The sequence below is a fragment of the Ochlerotatus camptorhynchus genome, unplaced genomic scaffold, assembly GCF_037179485.1.
Source record: "Ochlerotatus camptorhynchus isolate MF236.1 unplaced genomic scaffold, CSIRO-AGI_Acam_v1.1 ptg000428l, whole genome shotgun sequence".
In the NCBI taxonomy this organism is placed as follows: domain Eukaryota; kingdom Metazoa; phylum Arthropoda; class Insecta; order Diptera; family Culicidae; genus Ochlerotatus; species Ochlerotatus camptorhynchus.
The window spans coordinates 1,760,735-1,786,626 of record NW_027040914.1 but is presented as its reverse complement, the minus strand read 5'-3'; the positions used below and the strand labels follow the sequence as shown (position 1 = coordinate 1,786,626).

Below are 25,892 nucleotides of genomic sequence, written 5' to 3'. Positions count from 1 at the left end.
GAGAAAACAAGAATTTGGAATGGTAATGGTTCTTAACAACCAGTGTTGGAAAAGTTCGCGATATTTCACAAAGTTCTCCAAGGGAAAAGTTCGCGAGTCATAGTGAGTTTTCAGGAACTTTTCCATCACTGTTAACAACCCATTATTTGTAAGGTCCAGTTCCAAAAAAAAACATAATACATAAGGTTGAAACTTTAGCATTAAACGTTCATGTAAAGTTCCATAACCATTTCAGTTAAAGTTTAGCAGGGATTATAAACAATTTTTAACCATTTTAGATAAGGTCAATTTATGGGTCGCGTTTATGCGTAGTTTACCGGTGGATTATCCGTAGAATGTATTTGATCACTGTCATTTTAATGTTGGTATTTTTATTGATTGAAAAGCAATAAATTCAAATAATATAAAGTTTATTTTCTTAGGAAAGCATAAAAAAGTGAAAACAAAGCAATCAAATCTCGTGCAACCGTGCTCCGGATCAGACTCGCTGGTCAACAGTTTTCTTGGTTCGGATTTGGACTCGAGAAGCTTTAGTTTGTTGGAAAAGTATTCTGGGCAGGCGTTTTAGTACGTACGATCTCCTGTCCCACCGAGGCATCCGTTAGCATGTCCGTGTCGAAACGGAGGACCTCTTTGATGGACTGCAATGCTACCATCGATTTTCGACGCTGCTTTTTGTTCAACTTCAAATGATAGTTGAAATCGAACACGGCCGATTATCCGGCGGAGGATACTTCATTATTCGGGGAAGTCAACGATTTGATCTTTTCCGAGCTGAGCTTCTCGAGCCTTACGACCGGTATGGCTCGAAGCAACTTTTCGACGGAAGTCCCTCGTGGCAGTCGAATCTTCTTGACCAGTTCCTCCAGGCTGATTTCTTCGCCATTTGAAGAAACCAACGAGGAAGAACTAGATGAAGTCGTGGACAGCCGTCGCTTCGATGCTGGTTTCTTTCGTTTAGGGACCACATCGTAATCGCTGTCGTCACTGTTCATTGTGGTTCGTCTGTTCTGAGATTTGCGTTTGGTCGTCGATGCAAATGACTCTGAACTGTCCCCATCTGAATCATCAGGTTTAATCTGACGTCTTCCACGAGATCAGCCCCTAGAACTCCCTAGAACTCTCTTACCGCCAACAATCGGACGACAAAAAGTGCAAACATAGTTCTTCAAGGGAACCTCCATGCACTGATCGTGGCGACAAGTCATACCACACGTTGCACACCGTATCAGATCCCAACGCTTGCAATCGTCGTAATCACGTAAACTGTATGACCCATACCGACCGTGCCCCAGCGATTGGGCAAACTGTGCCACGCAGCTCCGATGCAACCAGCCATTCTGACAGCACGGGCACGAATCGATTCCAGCTTCCTGTACGGTCCCATCTCATCGTTGCAAATCCCACAGGCCTCGGTCTCGGAGTATTTTACCTTATCCACCAGCGCTACGTGCTTATCGCACCACGATTGCAACGTATCCACGTAATGCAACAAGGTGCCTGACGCATTTCACAGAGCGTATGAAATGTACGGAAGCACTTCTTTGCGCAGCAAAAAACATTAGCATACCGTTCCTTGCAGATGTAGCACTTTTGTCCTCGGATACGAGCTTCTTCCTCCATGAATCCGAAGATTCCCTCCTCATTTTCCCCATATGCTGGACCAGCTGAAATTAATTTCCCATTAGCTAATCCCAATAATTCCCATTCGTGACATATGCGTTTCCGCACTTCCTATAATGTGTGTAATGCGCTATACCACCACCTCAACATTTCAAGTGCACAGCTGCCACAAAACATACAACAATGAAACTGGAACTTCACATTTGATGCAGAAAACAGGGAGTTCCAATATCATGAGCGATGTGTCACAACTTTGCACGAAATTTGTGCTCTAGAAAACTTGAAGTGATATCATCCAGTTTGTGGACTCTTCAAAGAACAACCATAAATGATTTTTGAACAAACGATTTTCGAACAGATTTATCAACCAAAAATACTAAAGGGTGGATCAGCAAACTTGTAATGACCTTATCTTGCAAACTGAAGCGCACCTACGCAAACCAATTCCACCATCGGATAGGAGAGAATTTTCCCTAGCCGACGCGACGGTGTTGTTGATTTGGCAAGGCGAGCTTCGATTTGGAGAAAAGAGCATTACAAGATTTGATTACAAAAGCTGATCCGCCTTTTTGAATTGGGTTCTTTAATTAACCAATTATGTAGGTTTACCTGGGTCCTTGCTGAAGAAACTTCGGTGGAGGTGAACGCTCTACACTAGCGTAACAACGATTGTTGGTGTCCAACTCAATCGTTCGATGATTGATCGACAGGGAACGGATCAGTGATGGGCACTCAAATCTTCACTGCATATTACGGACAACAGGTGAAGGGTACAAGTTCTTCCTTCATTATACAAATGACATTAACACACAAGTTTTGTACGAAACACAAACTCTAACTACACTACATTTATTCTGAACAGACTACACCACAAATTACAATAATATTTCTCGGTCTCGCAGGACCGTCTTCGACCTTGTGCCACTTATCAACTAAAATACAAAAATATCCGTTATCTACTCTCTAACCCGATCCCAGTATCCCATCGTGTATGTGGTGAGTTTCACAAGAGATCGAATCGTAGACCGAATCTCTCGCTCTCATCGTCCACCTCATCTCCCGTGTGCTAATGAAAGCGAAAGTGATCTGGATCTACAATCAACTGCTGGTCGATCGATGGCCAGTACAATAGCCGGAGCCATCATCTGGTCGGCTGTTACGGTGATAGTATTGTGCTAGGGTGGTCCTCATAGACATGCTCACCCACCCAGAAATATCCGTTTCTGAAAATAAAGAATCCTCTTTAAGAGATGAACTAGCCTATGGCTAAAAATCTCTATAATAAAGTATTAAAAAAAAAAAAAAAAAAAAGAATCCTCTTCGATTGGGATGGGATAGGGGAAAGGTATACAAAATTATAATTCGATATCGTGGGTCGACTCTGCAACAGGTAACGAACAAATCTTCTCGACTGGCCGCTTCAATACTCCTGATCCAGTTTTGAGTGTAACTACTCTTACAACACCGTCGCTACCGGGATGTACTTGGACAATTCGACCCATACGCCAACGCATCGGTGGTTGATTATTATCCTGCACGATGACGAGCCTTCCTACTTCGATTGCCGCAGGTGGATTCCATCGCCTTGATCTACCTTGCAGCTGGCAAAGGTATTCTCGCTTCCATCTATCCCAGAAGTGTTGCAACTGCTGCTGAACTGCCTGCCAATGCTTCAGTCGATTTGTTGGCACCGTTCGCAGATCTTCTTCGGGAAAAGATTGTAGAGAGGTTCCAACCAAGAAATGAGCTGGGGTTAACGGTTCAAGATCATTTGGATCGTTAGACATCGGTGTTAGGGGTCTGGAGTTCAAGCAACCCTCTACCTGAACCAGCAGCGTGTTCATATCTTCCAGTGTAACTGGGTTATAACCAATGACCCGTAGTATATGGTGTTTGGCCGATCGAACCGCTGCTTCCCACAGTCCTCCGAAGTGGGGTGCGCTGGGAGGGTTGAAGTGCCATTCAATCCCTTCATCAGCGCAGAACCTAGACACCTGATCTCGATGTTGTCTCTCCTTCCATAATGTAAACAGTTCCTGCAGCTGGTTTCGGGCTCCAACGAAATTAGTGCCGTTGTCCGAATACAAATCGGTACACCTTCCTCTACGTGCGATGAAACGTCGGAGTGCTTGCAGGAACCTGTCGGTGGACAAGTCAGACACCAGTTCGATGTGCACGGCCTTCGTACACATACATACAAAAATGGACACGTATGCCTTGACAGCAACACGACGTGGTCCTGGCCGAATATAAACCGGCCCGAAGTAGTCAACACCAGTTTTCGAGAAGGGGCGAGAAACTGTGACTCTCGATGCAGGTAACTCTCCCATGAATTGCTGCACCAGCTTTGGTTTCGACCTGAAGCACGTTAGACACTGATGGACTACCTGTCTAGCAACATTTCTTCCTCCTAATGGCCAGAAACGTTGACGGATCGATCCCAACAAAAGTTGCGGACCAGCGTGAAGCAAACGAAGGTGATATTGCTCAAAAATCATCTTGGTACAGCGATGACGTGCTGGCAGTATCATAGGGTGCTTGGTGGCGTCAGACTCTCTGGAATTCTTCAAACGCCCACCAATCCTCAAAATACCTTCTTCGCAAATAAACGGGCTATACCAGCGCAAGGGTGACCTTCTGGATACAGGTTCATTCCTCCTAACAGCCTTCAGCTCTTCTGGAAACGCTTCTTTCTGGACCTTCCGAATGAGAACGAACTCCGCCTTGCGTAACTCGTCTGACGACAGGAATCCAGTCGATCGATTTTCCCTTGAGTTTCGAAGTGACCGCATCAATCGCAACCATATGGCGATGCGCCGAACCAGTACTGGGTAGGAAGTTGACTTGGAAATGAACCATTCTTTTTTCCTCTTCGAACACCCCCTCAGACAGAAGGTTCACTGAGATTGGCCAAGTGTTTCGATCCTGAGCTAGCCAGCTCGGCCCATGCCACCAAAAATTGTTGTTGAGTATCTCTTTCGGTCCGATTCCCCTTGAAACCAAATCTGCCGGATTGTCAGCACCCGCAATGTGCCTCCATTCGCAACCTTCCGTAATCGCCTGGATTTTCGCTACTCTGTTTGCGACGAATACAGACCAAGTAGACGGAGAAGCCTGTATCCAGCGAAGAGCACACGTTGAATCTACCCAAAACGTCGTGCGAACAGTAAGTTTGGTAGCCTGTAGAACCTTCTCGAGAACTTGTGCAGCTACCAGTGCACCACAAAGCTCCAATCGAGGAATTGATTGGGATTTCAGATGAGCAACCTTGGATTTGGAAGTGAGTAGTTGAATCTTGACATTTCCATCCTGATCCTGGCTTCGAATATATAGGCATCCACCGTATGCCTTCATCGACGCATCCGAGAAGCAGTGAATCTCGATCTCCATGGCTTGAGGAATGATCACACAACGATCTATGCGGATATCGTTGAGGATCGGTAGTTGGACGTGAAAATTTCTCCAAGACTCACCCACCGTCGAAGGTATCGGCTTATCCCAATTTAACCTCTTGCCGTCTTCATCCTCCAAAGTCCACAAAAGCTGCATGAAGACCTTAGCAGCTGTAATAGTGGCACCGATGAATCCCAATGGATCAAACAAGGTGGCGATGATCGAGAGGACCTGACGTTTGGTGAGTAGTTCGTCTGGATTGATCGGCGGAATTTCAAACTGAAATCGGAAAACGTCGGAATTAGGGAGCCATGTTAGTCCTAACGCCTTGACGGAAGGGTCTGGATCGAGATTGATTCCTTCGGATGCACGGATCGCAAGATTCTCTTCGGGAATTCTGTGCAAGACTTCTGCACAGTTGGATGCCCATTTTCTGAGCCGAAAACCACCGCTGCTCGTCATTCCGTCTAGCTGAATCTGCAGCTTCTTGGCCTCCTCCAGAGTATCGCAGCCCGTGATCACGTCATCCATATACGTATCTTCGGTAATCGCAGCAACTGCTAATGGATATCGATCGCCTTCGTCCATTGCCATCTGGTTGAGTGTGCGAGTTGCTAGGAACGGAGCTGGTTTCGTTCCGTAAGTGACAGTGTTCAGCTCGTAAATTCCTACCTCCTCTAATGTTGATGAACGCCAGAAGATGGATTGGAGTGGTCGATCAATGGAAATAACGAAGATCTGGCGGAACATTTTCTCCACGTCGGCGACTAACATGATTTGCTTTGTGCAGCAACGAAGGATGATGGATCGAAGATCTTGCTGTATTACTGGCCCTACCAGCAATACATCGTTCAACGACAATCCCGTAGACGTTTTACAAGACGCGTCGAACCCAATTCAAAGTCGAAAAATATATCCTTTTTTATTTATCATCTGAAAGAGCTTCGTTTTCTGAGCACAGCGATATTTTTTTCGAACCCACACACTTTCATCTCGATTTTTAAATCAAGATATAAAGCAAAATAATAACTTCACTGTTTGACACTAAACTGACAAACTGACAGCTCGCTCCCATGCAAAGTGACACCGAGGAGCGCGAATAAGCTGATTTTGCAAATGTAATCGTACTTATTTAAAATAGTTCCAGTGTACCAAAATTTATGAAACTTTGTGTTTGGGTTCCATTTTTAATGCAGATTACGAATATGCATTTACCTCAATACCCTTAAAGAACCCAATTGTTGGTTGAGATTTCACGACGTTCCATTCTTATAAACAAATGGCTTTCATCGTTACCTGTTATGATACTTATAGTGATGTGACCCGATATAGGAGATGTGATCGATAAAAAACGATATTATTTACTTTTGACTATATGTTTTTAGTATTACTTCTACGTGAAGTCAACGATTTACATAGTTGAAGATGCTAATTTCAAATAACAGACTGTAGTGGTAATTTTTATACGATAGATGGAGTAGATGAAAGCATAGAGTTGATAGTTCCGTTAGAGTACGGCAGTGTGAAGATTGTATATAGATATTAGAATAGCGAACTAGGACAACTTTTAAGGAAGGTACACATCGGTTTTTTCATCTCTCTTTACCAAACTCCCCCTTTGGAGAGGGATGGTCAGGGGTGTCCCCCCCCCCCCCGCCACCACTGGCAAAAGAGATGAAAACCGACCCGTTCAAGTACCAACTGTGTGTTTGAAACAGTTCTACCGATTTTTACCGCACTTCAATTGTTATTTGAAGGAAGGCATCCAGTCAAAAGTACATAACTCTGGATGGGAGCATACCATCAATTACTGTCAATGGTCGAAAGGTACAGTAGCAACACCTACCCCACCCGTGTCCCCTCGAGATCGTCAAGTCGACGATGACAGGAGCACATATCGTGGTAGGGGTAAACAATAGTTGCAATTTCCAAACCTACGACTGGATGCCTTCCTTCAAATAACAATTGAAGTGCGGTAAAAATCGGTAGAACTGTTTCACTCTGGTAGAACTGGTAGAACTGGTCACTCCGCACACCAATTTTGGGTCATCTTTTTTGTCAGTGTGCCGCAGGTGTGCCGATTGTGCCGGTCATAGAGTAAGCTGCGGTTGTTTGTAAAATACCCATCCGGCAACCCGGTATTTCTGACGCCTTGAATGTTTTGGTTTGAAATCGAAAGGATAAATCGGATTGAGGATGACCCGCGGAAAGAGGCGAGTGTGTTCATAGGATAGGGTTTTAGGGTTTTAAAATGCGCTCAAAGGCAGACTAGAAACTTAGTTTTTCGTGATGTGAAAAGCAACGGTTTATCAGCGGTCGGAAAGAGTTGGAACCGGTTGGGAACATTGTTGGAGACCGACTATAGAAGAGGATGATGAATATGACTTCTGTTATTTGTTGTGTGTGAGTTACAGCATTATTTGAATTAAGGGTACTAATGGGTACTGATTAACTGCCTCTTTCTCTGGAGCCCAGTCTAGAACCTACATTTCGTATTTAGATCTATAAGTGAACCGAGAAGTGAACTGCTTGTCTGAGTTCCTCTGGTATATTTAATTAGAGGACTTTCCTGAATATACAGTAAACAGCACGTAATGTTGTGAACAACTTCAATGACAGTTGTCCGTCAATGCTCCCAATTTATTTACAACAATCCAATGCCTACGAGATTGTGCCGATGGATGTGCCCAAGCTGTGCCGAATCTAATTTCGACACTATGTGCTGAGTGACCTACCCCTTGGTGTAAATAGTAAAATATTATGAATATCAATTTACTTAAGAATAACAATTATTTACACAATAAAAAAAACTGTTAATTTAGTGAGTAAAACTTACACGCCCTAATAAAAATGGTATGGTTAATTTGCTTAACGACGTGTTCTGGGTATCTTTCAAACCATTGGTGGAATAGTTCAATGATTTGGGTTATCGTTCGTTTATAGTTATTTTTATTAGGGAAGTTTACTCACAACCTGAGTGACTCTGTTTGAAATTATCAACCGATTCGACTCAATTTTGAGTGAATCTGGCTGGCCGTGCAGATGTCAAAACGCCACGTGATTTGAAATGAATCATCCCTCGAAAAACTGCAGCGAAAGTCAGTTCGAAGCAGAATACAAACAAAACAACGGCGATTTTCCCATCTTTCTTCGCGCGTCTCACGACCCCACGTCCACCCATTCGCACTCGTTTCGTGTTTTCTGCGTTTTCTGCTTTCGTCAGCCGATCAAAAAATTAGACTGCGTGCGCGACGATTACGTTGCTGACATAAGTGGGACAAACACGGAATTTCACATCCATTCCGTTTATTGGTCGGGCGCTTTTCCACCGAAAAGTGAAAATTTTACCAGTTCGGGGCACAAACAGTGGTGAAAAGTCAAGTTTTCTGGTGGAAAAGGGTGTTTTTTTTCGTCGCGACGCGATTCTTACTACTCGGATGATTGGATAACCTAGAAAGGTGTGTTTCGTCGCTCTGCCCTCCGTCTCTGTAGCCAGCCAGCCAACGCTACGGGATCTTTCATCGCCACCACGTCGGGAATGGATCGAATCAAGTGTTAGGGGGAGTTTGTCTGGTGTGTTCTCGCCCCCAAATCGGAGTTGATTTGAAATAGCTCATTGTGTCTGTCCTCTTGTCTTGTTCAACGTGAAAAGGTCAGTCTTCAGATTGTGTTATTTATGTTTATTTTCTGAGCACTCAGCGCACTGAGAGGAAACTAATAAGAAGTAAAATATAGGTCACTCTAATTTGACCGAGAATGAGCGTTTCAAGGTTGCTTCCGTTTAATTTGACGACTTCGCAGAAGGTAAAATTGCAGATATTGTCTGGGGAATTTTGGGCTGGTTGTGAATAATCGATTGTTTTTCTTCAGGTAATCATTGTTTCCGTGACCGCCGGTGTGGCCGTTCTTGGGGCGATAGCTAGCTACTTGGGCCGTCGGAGGACTCCGAGGCCACAGCAGCGACGCCTTCGGAAACCGGGTGGACGGAAAGCTCGCAATAGCGTTCGCAGTCCCAACGATATAATATCGCTAGCAGGATCGAAAGCTTCCGGTCGTTCATATAGCCCCGGAGGATCGATTCATGGCATTTCGGACCGAATGTCGTTGGCTTCCGGTTCCCTGGCTGCTGGAGGGGTCGGAGTGGGTGCTAGTTCAATCATTGGGGCAACGACTCCGCTTACCCCACAGCAGCTGGGAGTGATGGGCATGGAAGCGTTGGAGACGGTTATCAGCTACTGGGAAGATGCTTTGACAGGTCGGAACGATCTTGATCTACCGGCAAGGATCACCGCCGACCAGGAAGAATTCTGTAGGGAACTGCAGAACCTGTTGGATGCAGCATACAATTTACAAGAGCAGGGAGAACTGCTGTTCCTGGATGAACGATCCGTGCTGTTTAGGGACGACGAGCATAAGGTAGCCCAGGCCGGTAGGTTATCCAATGGACATAGATCTAGTTCAGATCCAAACTTTGATTCCGCTGAGAGTTTTGCGTCTGCTTTGGATCAGGTAATTGCTACAATTGTTATTCGAGTAATTCGGAATGTTGTAACAACGTAATGTTGTGCTATTGAAGGTTGCTGATCTTCGGGAGTTTGAAGACTACGGTGAAGTCTTCTCCGATGTAGAAAACTATCCACTCTACCAGAGTGCACTGGAATTGTTGGATGATCAACCCATTCCCTGTCGAACGATTCGAACCGACATGGTCAGTTGTAATTCGGACGCAGAATACTACGCTAAACTGCACTGCGTACGACTTGCCTTCCAGTTGTTATTCAAGGTAAATTTTGAAGCAAATACTCCGAGAAGTGTAAATACAATAATAACTACCTTTCGGACAGGACCCAAAGAACTGCCGCTGGGTGGCGGACACCGGCCGACAAGTACTCACCGACCTGCTTTGCCTAGGCGACAAGGATCCGAAGGATTTCCTCGTGGCCTATGAATCCATGCTTGAATTCCTCCAGGACATGGACAACTGGCAGGACATAGAGCTAGAACTAGAATCTCGCAACGTCAAGGCCATGACCTTCTACGACATAGTGTTGGATTTCATCATTCTGGACGCATTTCGGGATCTCGATTCGCCTCCGAACAGTGTTCTCGCGGTCATCCAGAATCGATTTCTTTCCAACAGCTTCAAGGAGACGGCTCTGACGACGGCCGTTTGGTCCGTGCTGAAGGCCAAGAAGCGTTTGCTCAAGTTCCCCAATGGGTTTATGTCGCACTTTTACTGCATTACCGAGCAGTTGTCCCCGCTGATGGTGTGGGGATTCTTCGGGCCCGACGAGAACCTAATGGAAGTGTGTAAGTACTTCAAGGAGCAAATGGTAAGCTTCCTGGTGGACATTTACAACTTCCAAAAGTGTCGCTACACCACGGTGGAAGAGCTAGCCGAGGACATTCTGTCGAACATGAAAATGAGGGTGAACAATATAGGCGTCAAGTTCAATCAATAGGCATGTGGCGCAGCAGCTAGTTATGTATTTTATTTGTATTGGTTGTTGGAAATGTTTCTATTTTTATCGCGAAGACAAATTGTGTTACTTTCGTTCAGTGCGAATATTAATCAAATTATTTTTAAATTAGAACAGGGATAGCTTTGAAAGACATTGGTTACGGAGCAGATTCGAAGCTACTGTACAGAAGTAGGTCGGATTAGCGGTTCAGCGAGTCTGGATTGTAGATAACATTAGTTGTAGAGAGTACTAGCATCAACTATAGACATTAATTTCTTTGGTAAACGATGGATATTTTGTTCGATATCACAATTCCAATGGACGAGCACTACGGAACGGAATACGGGGGAAACTTTCATTGGGTCGTTGATTTGATCATCCAATCAAGCGCATAAGTTTCAATTTTTAAAGAACTTGTGTCAATGGCGGCCTGGCTCCAACGAGAATTACTCTTATCGATTCATTCAGCCAACCCAACAGGTACTTTGTATTTGGCCTATTCACTTTTAAAATCTCTAATGACGATAAGCTCTATCTAGGATTAACTTTTAATACCGATGCTATTTGGATGATCCGCAAAATATTTGCTTAGAATCGTGTTGATTAACTCTGATGACGACAACAGAACAGCCCGTGATTCTTGATCGGGATTTAATCCAATGATAATTACCACCATAAGAGATGTATCGGTAGGGTAGTAGGGATGGATTTTAGGATTCCGATCAAAAGAGAATGATTTTGCAGTGTTTACGATTCAACCTCGAAGCATGCTAACCACAACAAAGAACTGCAGGGACTTACTGTAATGTATCCTAACCCTATGTATGTTTCATAATTTCCAACTCCGTCATAGTTCACGCACTTCTCAAAAACGGCTTCTTTTCGGCAGTCCGCGTGTAGTAGACACCCCTGGGCTTACCCCGCTTCCTGAGAGCGCTGAATCCACCCAACGTTGCCTTGCCCAACGAGCACTGCGAGTTCAAATCTTTCACGTCGGAACACCGATCGGCAAAGTAATCCCTCGTCTTGAGTGACTCCTTGAAGTAGTCTACTGCCCTCTGGTGGCTGCAGCTGATGTTCCATCCACATCCAGGTTGTTTCACGCCTCCATTCGGATAGAAATCGGCCGTCCCAATGCTGGCGAATATTCCCAGCGCTTTCCCATTGGTGTGAATTACCTCTACGTACTGTGCATCCTTGTCCGAGAGACGCTTGGCGGGCTTTTTCAGACGAAACAGAGGCGATGCTGGATCCAGTCCGACGATGCAGGCTACCTTCCGTCTGGTATTCTTTCCCGCTAAACCAGCTATGTGTGCCCCCAAGCTGTGTCCAATGATCCCAATCTGATCCGGCGTTTGACCAAAGTCCAACAGCCTATCGACCACGGCTGCTACCAGTTTGCCAACTTTCGGCACACGATATCGAGCCACTGGATACAGCAGCGTCTGGGCGCCTTTCTCCCAATCTACAGCGAGGACATTGAAGTTATCTTGCTCTAGGAAATCTTTCGCCAAAGGTTCAATGACTTCCGACTCGGAACTGCCGAGCCACCCGTGAATCAGGATCATCGTAGGTCGCAGTACGTTGAACCCATGGTCATGCGGCAGGGATTCGATATCGTCAAGGCTCAGCTCCATGGATTGGCTGCTGTTGGCACGGGAGTAGAACCGAAACCGAACATACTTGGCCGCATCATAATGGGAGCTGTTCTGACGGCTTTCGTGGACCGCCATTCGTGACATGATTTGGAATTCCCCTTCCTTGTCCGGAATAGTTATGTAGTTTTCCTGTTGGTCGTGCGAAAGCCTCAGCTGCGGTATCAACGTGTCGCCTTCGTTGTCCTGTTCGTATTCCATATCGTCCAGGTCCAACCGCTGGGAAGTGGTAAAGGAATCGTCTTCATCGTCGTCATCCAGGAAAGTGATGCGGTCATCGTCTGAAAGTTAGGAATTGTAGCAAGGCATGTTTTAATAATGATCTTAAGACCGGGATTCTGTCGGGGCGTTCGGATATGAAAGTCCTAAACAACTGCGAAAACTAATCTAAATACCAAAACACTTTATTGAATCAAATCTACACACTCTCGCTCACATTACTCCGCAAAAACGGCTTATCTGCGGCAGTCAACGCGTAGTATACGCCGTTTGGTTTGCCTCGTGTCCTCAGGGCATCGAACCCGCCCATTGCGGCCTTGCCGAGAGAACAGTTGGGTTTCAAATCTTCCACATCTACACATCGGTCAGCAAAGTAATCCTTCTGTTTCAAGGACTCCTTAAAGTAGTCAACCGCCCTCTGATGACTGCAGCTAAGCCTCCATCCACATCCAGGTTGCTGCGAACCTCCATTGGGGTAAAAATCAGCTTTTCCAATGTTTCCAAACATTCCCAGTGCCTTGCCGTTCGTATGAATCACCTCCACGTACTGTGCATCGTTATTCGATAGACGTTCGAGTGGCTTCTTCAAGCGGAACAAAGGTGCCGCCGGATCCAGTCCAACGATGAACGCTACCTTCTGCTTTGTCTTCTTCCCTGCCAAACCAGCTATGTGTGCCCCTAAGCTGTGCCCAATGATCCCAATCTGGTCCGGCGTCTGACCAAAACCGAGCAACTGGTCTATGACAGCTGCCACCAATTCGGCAACCTTCCCAACTCGGTATCTAGCTACAGGATACAGTAATGTCCGAGCTCCCTTCTCCCAATCCACCGCAATAACGTTGAAGTTTCCTTGCTCCAGGAAATCCTTGGCCAATGGTTCAATCACATCCGAATCGGATCCTCCAAGCCACCCGTGGATCAAAATCTTGGTCGGTAGATTTACATTGAATCCGTGATGATCCGGAAGGAACTGAACTTGATCGTATCGCAGCTCGACGGGTTGGTAGTTGTTCGACCTAGCGTAGAAGTGCAGCTTGACGAATTCGGCTGCCTCGAACTTGGTACTATTCTGGCGACTCTCGAGGACTGCCATTCGAGAAACGATTTGAAATTCGCCCTGCTTGTCCGGTAATGGGATGTAGTTTTGGTTTTCATCCCGCGTAATCATTTGGGGGATCAGCGAGTCGCCGTCGTTGTCCTGTTCATACTCCATGTCGTCCATGTCCAGGTGGAACCGATTGGCGAAAGACTTTTTATCGTCGTCATCGTCTTCGCGGAATATGATTCTGGTTTTGTCTGAAATGGAAAGGCAGGTATGGTCAGTATGGTCATTGGTGTTTGTGCTACAGGGTTTGTGGGTCTAACCTTAATACGATTCGGGTTTAGACACTGTTAGTTTCACTTACAAAAAACATTACTTGAATATGTCTTCTTCATGTCCGTTCCAAAATATAAAAAAAAAGTTAAGGGTTGTGTCTGAAGCTCGATCGCATTGTTGACGCAAAACTACGAGATTGTTGTAAATTCAATTTTTGAAATTAGAAAATCCGTTCCTTCATTATTCATAATTAAGTTCCAAGCATGTTCACTCATCTTTTGGAAACCTACTAATGGCAAAATAACTTTAGAAATCATAGTGCCACTGACATCACAAATCTTTATGTTGCAGAACTATGGCAGACAAGTTTCTTTAAACTAACACTTATTTAAGTTAACTTTAATTCAGTGCTCAGTTAAAAATCTATAAAATAGCAAACGCTTTAATTTAACAAATTTAATTTCAATTTAATTGTTTCATTGTAGTATATTAAACTCCCAATAGATTGGATTAAACCCCATATATACAACGGGGCTTTGTCATTTCCTCGAAGGATGTTTCGCCGAAGAACATTTCGCCGAATGGGCCATTGATTATTTAAAAATTTCCGAAATCAGTACAACTCAAGAAGTGATCATGAAGTATTCCTATAAATCAAACATATCTATTATTTGAAAATTTATGAAACCAGTACAACTCAAAAGAATGATGGCGAAATGACCCATTCGGCGGAACGTCCTTCAGCGAAATGTCCCGCTCCCGTTTAGGATGGTGCTGCAGAAATGCCTGGATGAAGGCCACTGCCCAGACAGATGGAAAAGTACAGAAGCTAGTGTTGCTGCCAAAGACAGGAAAACCGCCAGGGGATCTAGTATCGTATAGGTCTATATGCCTGCTGGATACACTAGGAGAAAGGATTATTTATCCTCAACAGGCTGCCGAAATGTACGGAGAGTGAGCATGAATATTGTCAACGATGCAGTTCGTAGACGTCAAGAATGCATTCAATAGTGCCAGCTGCTAACTACCTTTGTAGGATTCTGAGGAATTATTTCCAGAACCAGACACTGATCTACGAGACAGATGTGCAACATAGTGGATCACCGCGGAAAGTTCACATCCTTGCTAGAGCGGTCTGGAACGAGATGTACAACGGCGTGCTGATGCTCTGGCTGTCCAAAGGTGTCGAGATAGTCGGTTTTCCGGTAACAAGCGAGACGCTAGAAGAGGTGGAAATGTTGGCCTCCAAGGCAATCGAAACGGTTAGATAATGGATGTAAGGTGCGAAGCTGCAGATAACCCACTACAAAATGGAAGATGCTATTGGCGAAGACATCATATCAATTTGTTGTCTTCGCTATTGATCAGTATTGCCGTGAAACGCGTGCTGTAATACCTAGGAATGATAACACTAGTTTACAAAACAACATAAAAAGTGTGAACTTTAGTGGTTGACCAACGTTTCTAATGCAAAATCCTACGCTGAATTCAATGCCGTGGTCAGAAAAAATTAAAGTAGAGCCATTTTTGAGATATACAAAAAAATTGATTTTTTGAATTTTGGACAAAAGTACGATTACTAAAATGTCAATATCTTTGGAACTAGTGCACCAATTTTAAATCTTTTTTTATGAAAATGAAGCTAAATAAATTTTCTATCGTTCACTACAATATTATGTCTTGATTAAAAATTTAATTTTGAAGTCATTTAAAAATCATTCCATAATTTATTCTTAAAGTCCATTAAAAACTGGAGAAAATGAGCCTTTAATGGATGAAATCGGTTGGAAATTGTCGAGGTTATGAAATTTTTTGTAAAATCATGGAAATTGAATGTTCCAAGATTGGCCGTTGTCCCGCTCCTAGGTTCATGCACCACTTCCAGTAAGCCTTTCTGCGGACGTGTACGCATACGGTGCATTTCACTAACACTACCAGCTGTCACGCAAAATTAAATGGGATATTTTCAACAATATAATTTACGCTAGTGTTTGTGAGACCGCTCGGCGAGAACCTAACGCAACCAACTCAATTTGACAGCTTTCTTTCTTTAACATTGCTTAACGATGTATACGACAAAACGTGAATTCAAGTGTTAAAATGATCCTCAAAAGTTTTGTTACGCGTGTGGCAACTATATATTTACAAAATCGGTCAATTTCACTGCTTCGTTGCAAACTGCATACAGGCTTTATTTTAAAATTGATCCTGGAGACTTTGACAAACCGTGGATTCCAAAAGTATTATGTAGTTCGTGCAAAACGTGCTTGGCTAGATGGATGTCAGGCGCAAGGTAAATTGATTTTTTGAATAAACTTTCATATAAACAATTTATGTACAGCATGGTACATAAGCTTTGTTCTTTCCTGATCGACATTATCTTATTTCATCTATTGTTGATAACTGTTAATGTCTTACTTACTAACTCACTTATTTGTTATCTGTCAGTCGCTATTTGTCCTTTGACATGCCCACCATATGGCGTCGACCGTTTTGTCATGCAACGGATTGTTATTTTCGCTTGACAAAAGTTAAGCAACAAGGACGTCACAAAACAGTTGAGTATCCACAAGTGGCTTCTATGACAAAACCTGTTCCACATTCAAGTTCGGTCCCGTATCCTGTTTATCCAAAGCGGAAACGAGCGCCCTCTGTTGAATCGACCGTTACAAAAAGTGAGGAGGAATTCAAGGAGGAATGCGAGGAAGACTTCGAGGTGGAATTGGAAAGAAACCCAAAACTGTTTACACAATCCGAATTTAATGATTTGGTGCGAGATCTCGACTTATCGAAGGAGAAATCCGAATTGCTGGCATCACGCTTGAAAGAACACAACATGCTGAGCAAGGAGGTCAAAATTTCTTGTCACAGGAATCGTCACAAGAAATTTGACAAATATTATTCTACAAAGGACAAGGCATGTTTTTGCCATGACGTAAACGGCTTGTTTGAAGAGTTTGGTGAGCCGTATGATCCAGCTGAATGGCGTTTATTCATCGATAGCAGCAAGTTGAGCTTGAAAGCCGTTTTACTGCATCAAGAGAATGAGAAACCTTCTATTCCATTAGCTCATGCCGTTAATATGAAGGAAACGTATGAATCAATGGCTCTATTGCTCAATTTGATAAATTACAATCAACACAATTGGAAAATTTGTTCCGATCTTAAAGTGGTTGCCATGTTGACTGGATTGCAACAGGGATAAACAAAATATATGTGTTTTTTGTGTAAATGGGACAGTCGAGCTCGTAAGGAACACTACGTCCGAAAAGATTGGCCAAAACGGGATAATTTCACAATTGGTAAAGACAACGTTAAAAATGATCCTCTTGTGGTAAAAGAACGCATAATACTTCCACCACTACATATAAAACTTGGGCTATTCAAAAATTTCGTCAAAGCGTTGCAAAAAGAAGGGCCGGCATTCCAGTACTTGAAATCAGTATTACCAAATTTATCTGACGCAAAGATAAAGGAAGGTGTATTTGTTGGCCCACAGATCAAAAAACTGCTCAATGATTCCGCATTCAATACAGTTTTGACACCAGATGAGGAAGAAGCGTGGGAATCGTTCCAGCGTGTTGTCACAACCTTTTTAGGAAATTTCAGAAGCCCAGATTATGAGGAAGCCGTCGATGAATTGTTCAAAAATTATGAGAAAATAGGTATAAATCAAAAATATTGTGTTTGTTGCATATAATTAATTTCAAATCCTTTTATTTCACTGAACACAGGTGTGAATATGTCTTTGAAGATACATTTCCTACATTCTCACATGGATTTTTTCCCGGAAAATCTTGGTGACGAGAGTGATGAGCACGGCGAACGTTTTCACCAACAAATGAAGATGATGGAACGTCGTTACCAAGGGTTTTGGGATGAAGCAATGATGGGTGACTATTGTTGGTTTCTGATTCGAGAAACAAGTTCAAAACATCGAAGACAAAGTCATTCGATTCTCAATCATTTTTAATAAAACCTAAATAAATTTCTTTTGTATCAACTCGGTTTTAAATCCTGATATGCCTTAATCAAATTGATATGTAGAGAAAAGAATTTCCCATGAAAACTTTACATGCGATTTGGATGCTTACAACGACACCTAGAAAAGGAACTCTAAAGCTGTTGTATTTCAGCAACATTTTTAAGTGTTTTACAAAAATGCTCATAACTTCGACAATTTCCAACCGATTTCATCCATTAAAGGCTCATTTTCTCCGGTTTTGAATGGACTTTAAGAATAAATTATGGAATGATTTTTTGAATCTTTTTATCCCATTAAAAATGTTGATTAAAACAAGATTTTTATGGAAAATTCGCAGGAAAAATAAAAAAAAATGCTGTAAATTTTTAAATGACTTCAAAATTAAATTTTTAATTAAGACATAATATTCCAGTGAACGATAGCAAATTTATTTAGCTTCATTTTCATGAAAAAAAGATTTAAAATTGGTGCACTAGTTCCAAAGATATTGACATTTTAGTAATCGTACTTTTGTCCAAAATTCAAAAAATCAAAATTTTTGTATATCTCAAAAATGGCTCTACTTTAATTTTTTCTGACCACGGCATTGAATTCAGCGTAGGATTTTGCATTGGAAATGATCATCACCTTACCGAGTTCAAAAATGCTGTAAACTAGTGTAATCGACGATCGGCTAAACTTCAACAGACACGTCAACTATTACTGCGAGAAGGTGACGAAGGTCATCAACGCGGTAATAACACACCGTGCCGAGATGGGCACTACTGAGCAGCTCTGCATTTTATTTTGCTGGATCTCAGTGAAAAACTTGCCGAGATTCAGCTAAATTTATGTTTGTTAGCTGAGATCACGGCAAAATTCCCGTTTGTTAGCTGAATCTCGGCAAGTTTTTCACTGAGATCCAGCAAAATAAAATACCGAGCTGCTTAGTGGTGCCCATCATGCAAGAAACGACTTCTGGCTAGTGTAACTACGTCGATACTGAGGTATGGAGGTCCAGCCTGGGTTGCAGCGCTGGTACCAAAACATCATCCTCTGTTCGAATGAGATCTCAGACCATCGAAATCGCTTATTCGAATGATAGCAGCATAACCACAAACTAAGATTTTGTTTTCGTGTTCGATAATTTTTACCGAAATCATAATAACTGAACGTTCGGTAAAACTTTGACCTTCATTTTAGTCCATTGAATTAAAAAATAATTTCAAAACATGGTTTCAAAGTTACTGATAAGCAAATAAATTAATTTCTAAGTGTCCGGATTGTGGTTGTTTTGTTATCAAATGATGGTCCTCTCGAATACAGGATTAACATTGATACGAGAAGCGAACGGACCTCAGTTGAAATACGTTATGCTCTCTGTAGAATGATTGTCATCCCAAATTGAAATGCATATGGTACTGGTTCAGCCCATAACGCGAATCATCCAACACAATGATGTAAATAATTCTATCGAACGTCATTTGCTGATCTGATCTGACAAACATAGTCATCGCTATCAGAGGTCAAAGCGTGGAAACGGTGGAAACCGAAGATTGACATCTGATCTGATAGACAGTGATTCGTTCGGAACAATTGGTGCCTCGCTAATCGATCTCAGCTGATGTACATATTCATGGTTCCATCTGAGACTCGAGTAGTGACCATTAGTTAAAGATACGAACAGTTTTCTTTAAAACGTTTACCAAGTTTTCGCGTCGGAAGTTGTACCACCGACAAACCGACATGAATGACCATAGCAAAAACAATAAAATTTCTGACCAAAGCACACTAATGACATCTGGCTCCGGGTTGACGGGAAATATTTAGCTAAGCCATGAACCCCCATGCAAAAGTTATGAATTGGTTCATGTTTGATCTATTCTGGGCAAATTATTTTTATCTAGATCAAAAAATCCTAAGGTTTTGACAGTTCGGATCACTGCACATTTAAATCGACCGTTTACGATTTTCGGGCATAAGTCAGAATTAAGTGTCATGTCGGTTTGTCGGTGGTTGTACGGTCATCTCCGTGTGTATGAGAGTATGTCCCACGATGGGACGAAATCGCTCAAAGAGCATGCAACGGATTGAATATCCCGGAGAAGGAAGCTCGGGTGGCGTGCCTATTTCAAATAGGTTCGCCACTCTACCTACCGATGGAACTAACGCCCAGTCAGCGGCAACGAACAAGCATAAGAGGAGAAGGAGAAACCGATGGTGCGAGTCGCGATGATGTTACCAAGTACAATCTCAATGGAATCGGCACCAAGGTGATGCTCCACCCAAGAGCAGAATACAACCTGGCCGTAAATCACATGAAGGATTCCAAGGCGGAATTCTTCACCCACGATATTCCCGGTGAGAAGCACTTCAAGGTGGTCATCCGAGGTCTACCGAGCTACGACCCAAAGTTCATTTCGGATCAAATCAAGGACCAGTACAAGCTGGTCCCAACTGCCGTCTACCGGATTACGCGAAAGGACGAGAACACGAAAAAGTACCCGGATTGCCTTTTCCTGGTACACTTTCAGAAGGAACAGTGACGCTGAATGCGTTGAAGGCTATCCGCTCCATCAACTCCATCATTGTTGGATGGGAGCCATACCGTGGCGGCCGTCACGACGTCACCCAGTACCAGCGTTGCCTGAATTTCGGGCACGATGTGGCAAATGCACACAAAACCACGTTACCTCTGAGTGTGTCGTCGATGAGCCGGAAACGATAAAATGCGCCAACTGTGGTGACGGTCATCATGGGTCCGACAAAAAGTGCCCCAAACGCGAGGATTTCAAGCGGATCCGAAAGCAGGTGTCAACAAAAAATCAACCAGGACGAAAGCAGGAAAACTCCGGCATTCAGGGTGGAGGACTTCCCGCCTCTTCATGCTACGCAGCACGGTCAAGTAAATCCGCGGGTGAAATTCGGCCCCCGTCAAGAAACGTCTGGTGCTTCTGCTGGACAAAGCTCTCCCCCCCCCCCCTTGGATTCTGGAGACAACCACCAGCACAAAACACCAATTCCGATCTCTTCTCTGCGGATGAGCTGACGAAGATTTTCGTCGACAAGACCAGCGCTCTCTTCGTCAGTGCCGCAACAAACCCGAACAGATCCAAGTGCTCGCTAAGTTTATCATTCAATATGGCGTCTAAACCATTAACTATCGTAACTTGGAATGCTTGCTCTGTACGAGCTAAAAAGTTCGAGCTTGCTGACTTGGGAGCAAGCACAATATCGACGTGGGCCTCCTAACAGAGACCCATATCAAATCCGGCGACAGCTTTTGGTTGCCTGATCACAACATTATCCGACTTGATCGCACTGACTCCAGGGGGTGGTGTTGCGATCATCATCAAGAAGGGGATCTTGTTTCACACCTTGTCCCACATCCGCACTTCTATCATCGAGGCCCTTAGTGTGTAGGTGGAATTGCCAATCGGAAACGTCCGGTTCATAGCCGTGTATTGTCCTCGAAAAATGAAATTCAAGAACGACCTCACCGCTATCACTCGCACGAGCTCCCGATTCATTGTTGGGGCGATCTGAATGCTCGTCACGAAGCATGGTGCAACTACCAACGGAACCAGAACGGTAGCCTACTATTCGACCACTCGCAACATGGGCATGGTGCAATTTCCGGATGAACCGACATTCATCTCTCCGGCGGGAAACCCTTCCACGGTGGACTTCTTCCTGACGAACTTCGGACTATCCAAGCCGGTGGCAATCAACGATTTAAGCTCCGACCACCAACCGGTGGTGGCTGAGGTCGGCATAAACATAGCTCCTGCTCCAATCCTACGAAAAGACTACCACCACGTAAACTGGGTCCAGTTTGGACGTGTGGTTGACCGGAACATCAACGAAAATCCGCCGCTTGACACCGTAGAGGACATCGACCGGGCTCTGGAAGGACTCCACCGAGACATGCGTTCAACAAGTTCCTGGGAGGGGTAAGTTTGTTGCTATTGATTCCCACACCCAGTTACTGATTCGCTTGAGAAATGTGCGTAGACGCCAGTTTCAGAGGACTGGAGATCTAAGCAAAAAACGTGAAATGGCCGATCTGAACAGGCAGATTGCTTCCAGAATAGACTCACTCCGAAAAGAAAGTTTCGGGCGTATTGTCCAGAATCTGGATGACCGCTCCCGTCCATTCTGGAAGGTAGCCAAGGTGCTGAAAATTCATCCCAAACCCGTTCCACCTCTCAGAGTCGGAAATGATGACGATCGGCTCATTACCCCACAAGAGAAAGCAAATGCGATTGGCAATCATATTGCTGCATCGCATTTGCTTGGCTCAAATATCCAAAGTCCGCTTGAAAATCAGGTTGCACAATGTGTACAACACTTGGATGCCTTCGCTTGTGTCGTCCCTCCGGCAGAAAATATTACAGTGGAGCAGATTTGCTCAGCGCAGATAAAACGCCAAGAACATGAAGGCCCCCGGGTTTGACGGTATATTCAACTTGGTTTTGAAGAAACTGAGCACGAAAGTGTACTCGCTTTTGACTGCTATCCTCAACAGATGCTTGTAACTGCACTACTTTCCAAGCATCTGGAAAGTAGCAAAAATCATACCAAACCGCAAGCCCGGTAAGGATCCAACATTGCCTTCAAGCTACAGACCAATCAGCCTCCTTTCAGCGCTGAGAAAATTGTTCGAGAAACTCATTCTCACCCGTTTGCTCAAGTTTGTCGAGGAGAACAACATTCTCCTAACTGAACAGTATGGGTTTAGGAAGGGGCATTCGGGTGATGAATAACATTCGAAGTAACAAAGCTGTGTCCAATTCCACAGCCATGGCATTGTTAGACGTTGAAAAAGCGTTTGACAATGTCTGGCACAACGGACTTGTGTATAAGCTTTGTAACTTCAACTTTCCAGCACATCTTGTAAAAATCACCCGAAACTACCTCCAGCAAAGGTCGTTCAAGATATCGTTGACTGGTTCCAATTCAAACACATTTTCCATCGCAGCAGGTGTTCCGCAAGGAAGTCTGTTGGGTCTTTTGCTATACAGCATCTACACTTCCGACATTCCTCCCTTGGGCAACGGTTGAGTGTTCTTCCTGTTCGCATATTTTTTTCCATATCTCAAATCTGTGTCTCTTATGCATCACGAATTAGAGCGGGCAGAACTTGTTACTGTTTTTCAGTGAATGTGAAATACATTCACTGAAAAACAGTAGTAGATTCTGTTCGCTCTGGTTCATCATACATAAGATATACGAATTTGAGTTGTTAACACAAGTTGTAGTTAATAACAGCTCTATACATCATTTTGCGGAATTCTGTTGATAAAAAAAGTTAGGGGCAAATGAATGTAAATGAATGCACGAAATGAATGCAAATGATTTTCCATGCCTGGTCGTCGATGAGTCACGCAAATTCTGTCGGAAATACGACGTAAAGCGAGAGACGAACAGCGATCTAGCAACGCCAGCCGGCTCTGATATTATGAGAATTGCATGAGCACGGAACCCAAAAACTACCTTCAATCAATAATGGTGATATTAATAAAAATCGACAGTGAGCATGCATAAGAGCGTAAACGCGATGATCGATTCTCTTCGTTGATTTTCTCTTTAGTTAATAACTCGCTAGAATTAACGTTTATCGGTGCGTTTGCTGTTGCTTTTGGTAGCCAATACAACCTGTTACACTCTGCATTGAACAAATTCTAGAAAATTGTTTCGCTTAGCTGTAGCAATGCAAAGAGAAAATCGACGAAGAGAATCGATCTTCGCGTTTACGTCCTTATGCATGCTCACTGTCGAAATTCTGTAGAGTTCCACCTTAAGCAATCTTCTGTCGACTGCATTGCACAACTTTACTGATTACCCCGACCTACGAAAACAACAAGTTATTAACTTCGATGGAGCTGCTAGACATTGAGATAAGCTCCGTCTCAAATCAAAATGAATACCAGCTTCAAGGTAATAATTTATTCCTTGATAATTGCATGAAATTCAAAAATCGAATCGCCAGAAGCAAAACTCGGATCCGCTTGGTCTTTTCTTATGTGCTGAGTGGTGCCAAACAAAGTGGTGTGTGAGGTGAAAATAGTCACCTCATTTGAAATTACTCTCGGTTTGATTTGCACGGGGAGCCTATTGGTGAGGTGGCAGAATAGGCTTCATTAATAATTCTTCTTTTTCTTAACTAATCACTCTTAGATAGGGCCAATTAGAGAACCACTTGCGCCAAAAACTGCCTCACTTACCCTACTCTGTTACTTTGTTACCCAACACCTGGGGGTCGCTCATTTGAAGCCCTTTACTTCTTAAGGTGAAAGTGACCTAGTGATCAAATAAAAATGTCAAAAATGATTTTCTCTGAGACATCATTTCGAATTGGAAAAACCTCTCGTCGTTTTGGGAAAAAATAATAAAAGGAAAACATGGACGAGAGCTTTTTGCAATATGAAATGATGTCTCAGAGAAAACTATTTTTGAAATTTCAGTTTCTGATTTGGCTTTAAAATACCTTTGAGACAAGTGCCAAAACAATGAGTATTTTTTTGCATAGGCGTCGAAAACCTCAACACGAACCTTTACCCCTCCTCACTCTAACAAAACTGCTTCCCCAGGCGACAAATCAAATTTAATTCTTCAAACCGCATTAGTGTTCGAAATTTACTACCTAGAAAATTTTAAGTGGCGAACACTGTATCGTATCACCTTAAAGAGGTGAACCAAGGCCTCTGTAATAAACTATAAACTTGATTCACAAACTTCATACGAAACTGCAAGATAATCGTATATTTTCAGAATGCATGCATGCATGCAGAAAGCTGAAAACAGCTTATTCAGGCAAAAATTTGCTTCTTCACCGGAACACTGCTTATTCAGCTTTTAATCAGCTCGAATTGTTTGTTGGGTTGTCAACTAGGACAGAACAGTATTCCCGAGCAATTCAACGCTTATTGCAAAAACTGACTGTCGTCTCTGGAGCACTATTGTATTGTTATATTTCGGAAGAATCCAGCAGCAAGAGAACTGATGTAATTTTTGTATACAGTCAACTCTCCCTTACTTGGAGTGTTCACTCGGCTGTCGACAAAAGCAGGCCACTCTCGATGTGTGCTACGCGATCGTCTGTTTTCTCGGCAGCAACCATTGTGTGGTCCTCCTCATTGTTCTTCATCAGCAGTTCTTTCGGTCGATGCGTCGTCGACTTTGGAAATCAACCGTTTCGTGATGAATGTGTGAGTGTTGACCACGTTTTGCGTCCATTGCCGCAATGGACGCGCTCTGACCCTCGTTGGCGTACAACAATTTGCCATACAATGAAACTACTAGAAGCGGCTCCAGTTCTGATGGAGGAGGCTTTTTGGATAGCGGAAGATGAAGTGTTTATTGTGTTGTACCTTTTGACTATAGTTTTAAGATGTATTGTATAGTGACCAAGAATCCTCGGCTCTGTAAAGTTAATTCGGTTGAGTCTTATCAAATAAATTAATAAATAAAAAAAAAAAAAACTAGGACAGAACACAAAATTAAAAAAAAAACACATCAAAATAAGTGATCAACAGTCAAACAAATACATCAAAATACCTACGTCAAGATATTTCAAAAAACTATACCACATTTGTGCAAACTCACCTGCATTGACGAAAATTCCTAGCCATAATAGAATAATGCAACCGATAAAGACAGTCTTGACCATTTTTGCGCTTCACAATGTACAACTCACTGCCTCTAAGATTAAAAGTTCAAGGCTTGTTCCAAGCGATCACGTTCCGTCGTCTGCACTGATCAGTCACTGAATCACTTCTGACCGTACAGGCGCATTACAGCAGGATCGCGGCTCGATCGCACGGATCTTATATATTATCAGCTCAATTTGATGTATTGTTTACACTTCCTTTTTTTCTTATTCATTTTATTATTATTGTAACAGAAGACAACTACCTCGAATCGTAATCTTAATGCGAGTCACAGATGAGGGAACCGGTTTTGCTACTAAGAATACAATGCTGAAATATTCAATTACAGCGATGGACTATCGTTGTGAATGAACACTACTTAGGATGAGAGCAAGCGCAAATTTCCAGTTGGGTCGGAAAACCCAAGACGATGACATCAGGTTGTTGCTTGAGATTCAACTAAACGACCCAGATTGTTGAGAAAATTTCCAAACCGAAACGGAAATCGAACCCCAGAATCATGTGTTTCACGATCACATGACAGTTGACTATCGAGGATTGCTACAGTCAACTGTCCGTTTCTCGATTTTCTATATTTCGAAATTC

At 43.3% G+C, this 25,892-nt stretch overlaps 2 protein-coding genes across 3 annotated transcripts; one reads left to right on the top strand and one right to left on the bottom strand.

The window, feature by feature from the left end:
- The first annotated feature begins 8,212 nt into the window (after window positions 1–8,212).
- On the top strand, window positions 8,213–10,763 carry Miga (mitoguardin). Its single transcript, XM_065234019.1, has 4 exons — window positions 8,213–8,820; window positions 8,887–9,525; window positions 9,593–9,799; window positions 9,861–10,763. The coding sequence occupies exons 1-4, from the start codon at window positions 8,773–8,775 to the stop codon at window positions 10,476–10,478; spliced, it is 1,512 nt and encodes a 503-aa protein (XP_065090091.1). The 5' UTR covers window positions 8,213–8,772; the 3' UTR covers window positions 10,479–10,763.
- Window positions 10,764–10,840: 77 nt separating this feature from the next.
- LOC135711238 (lipase member H-A-like) lies at window positions 10,841–25,415 on the bottom strand. Of its 2 annotated transcripts, none has more exons than XM_065234021.1 (2): window positions 25,243–25,415; window positions 10,841–12,414 (listed from the first exon to the last, which is right to left on the bottom strand). In XM_065234021.1, exons 1-2 carry the CDS (start codon window positions 25,304–25,306, stop codon window positions 11,333–11,335), a joined length of 1,146 nt encoding a protein of 381 aa, XP_065090093.1. In that variant the 5' UTR covers window positions 25,307–25,415; the 3' UTR covers window positions 10,841–11,332. The 2 variants fall into 2 exon arrangements, with proteins under 2 accessions (XP_065090093.1, XP_065090092.1); XM_065234020.1 differs by lacking the exon at window positions 10,841–12,414 and adding an exon at window positions 12,520–13,648 and having other exon boundaries at window positions 25,243–25,383.
- Between the last annotated feature and the right edge of the window lie 477 nt (window positions 25,416–25,892).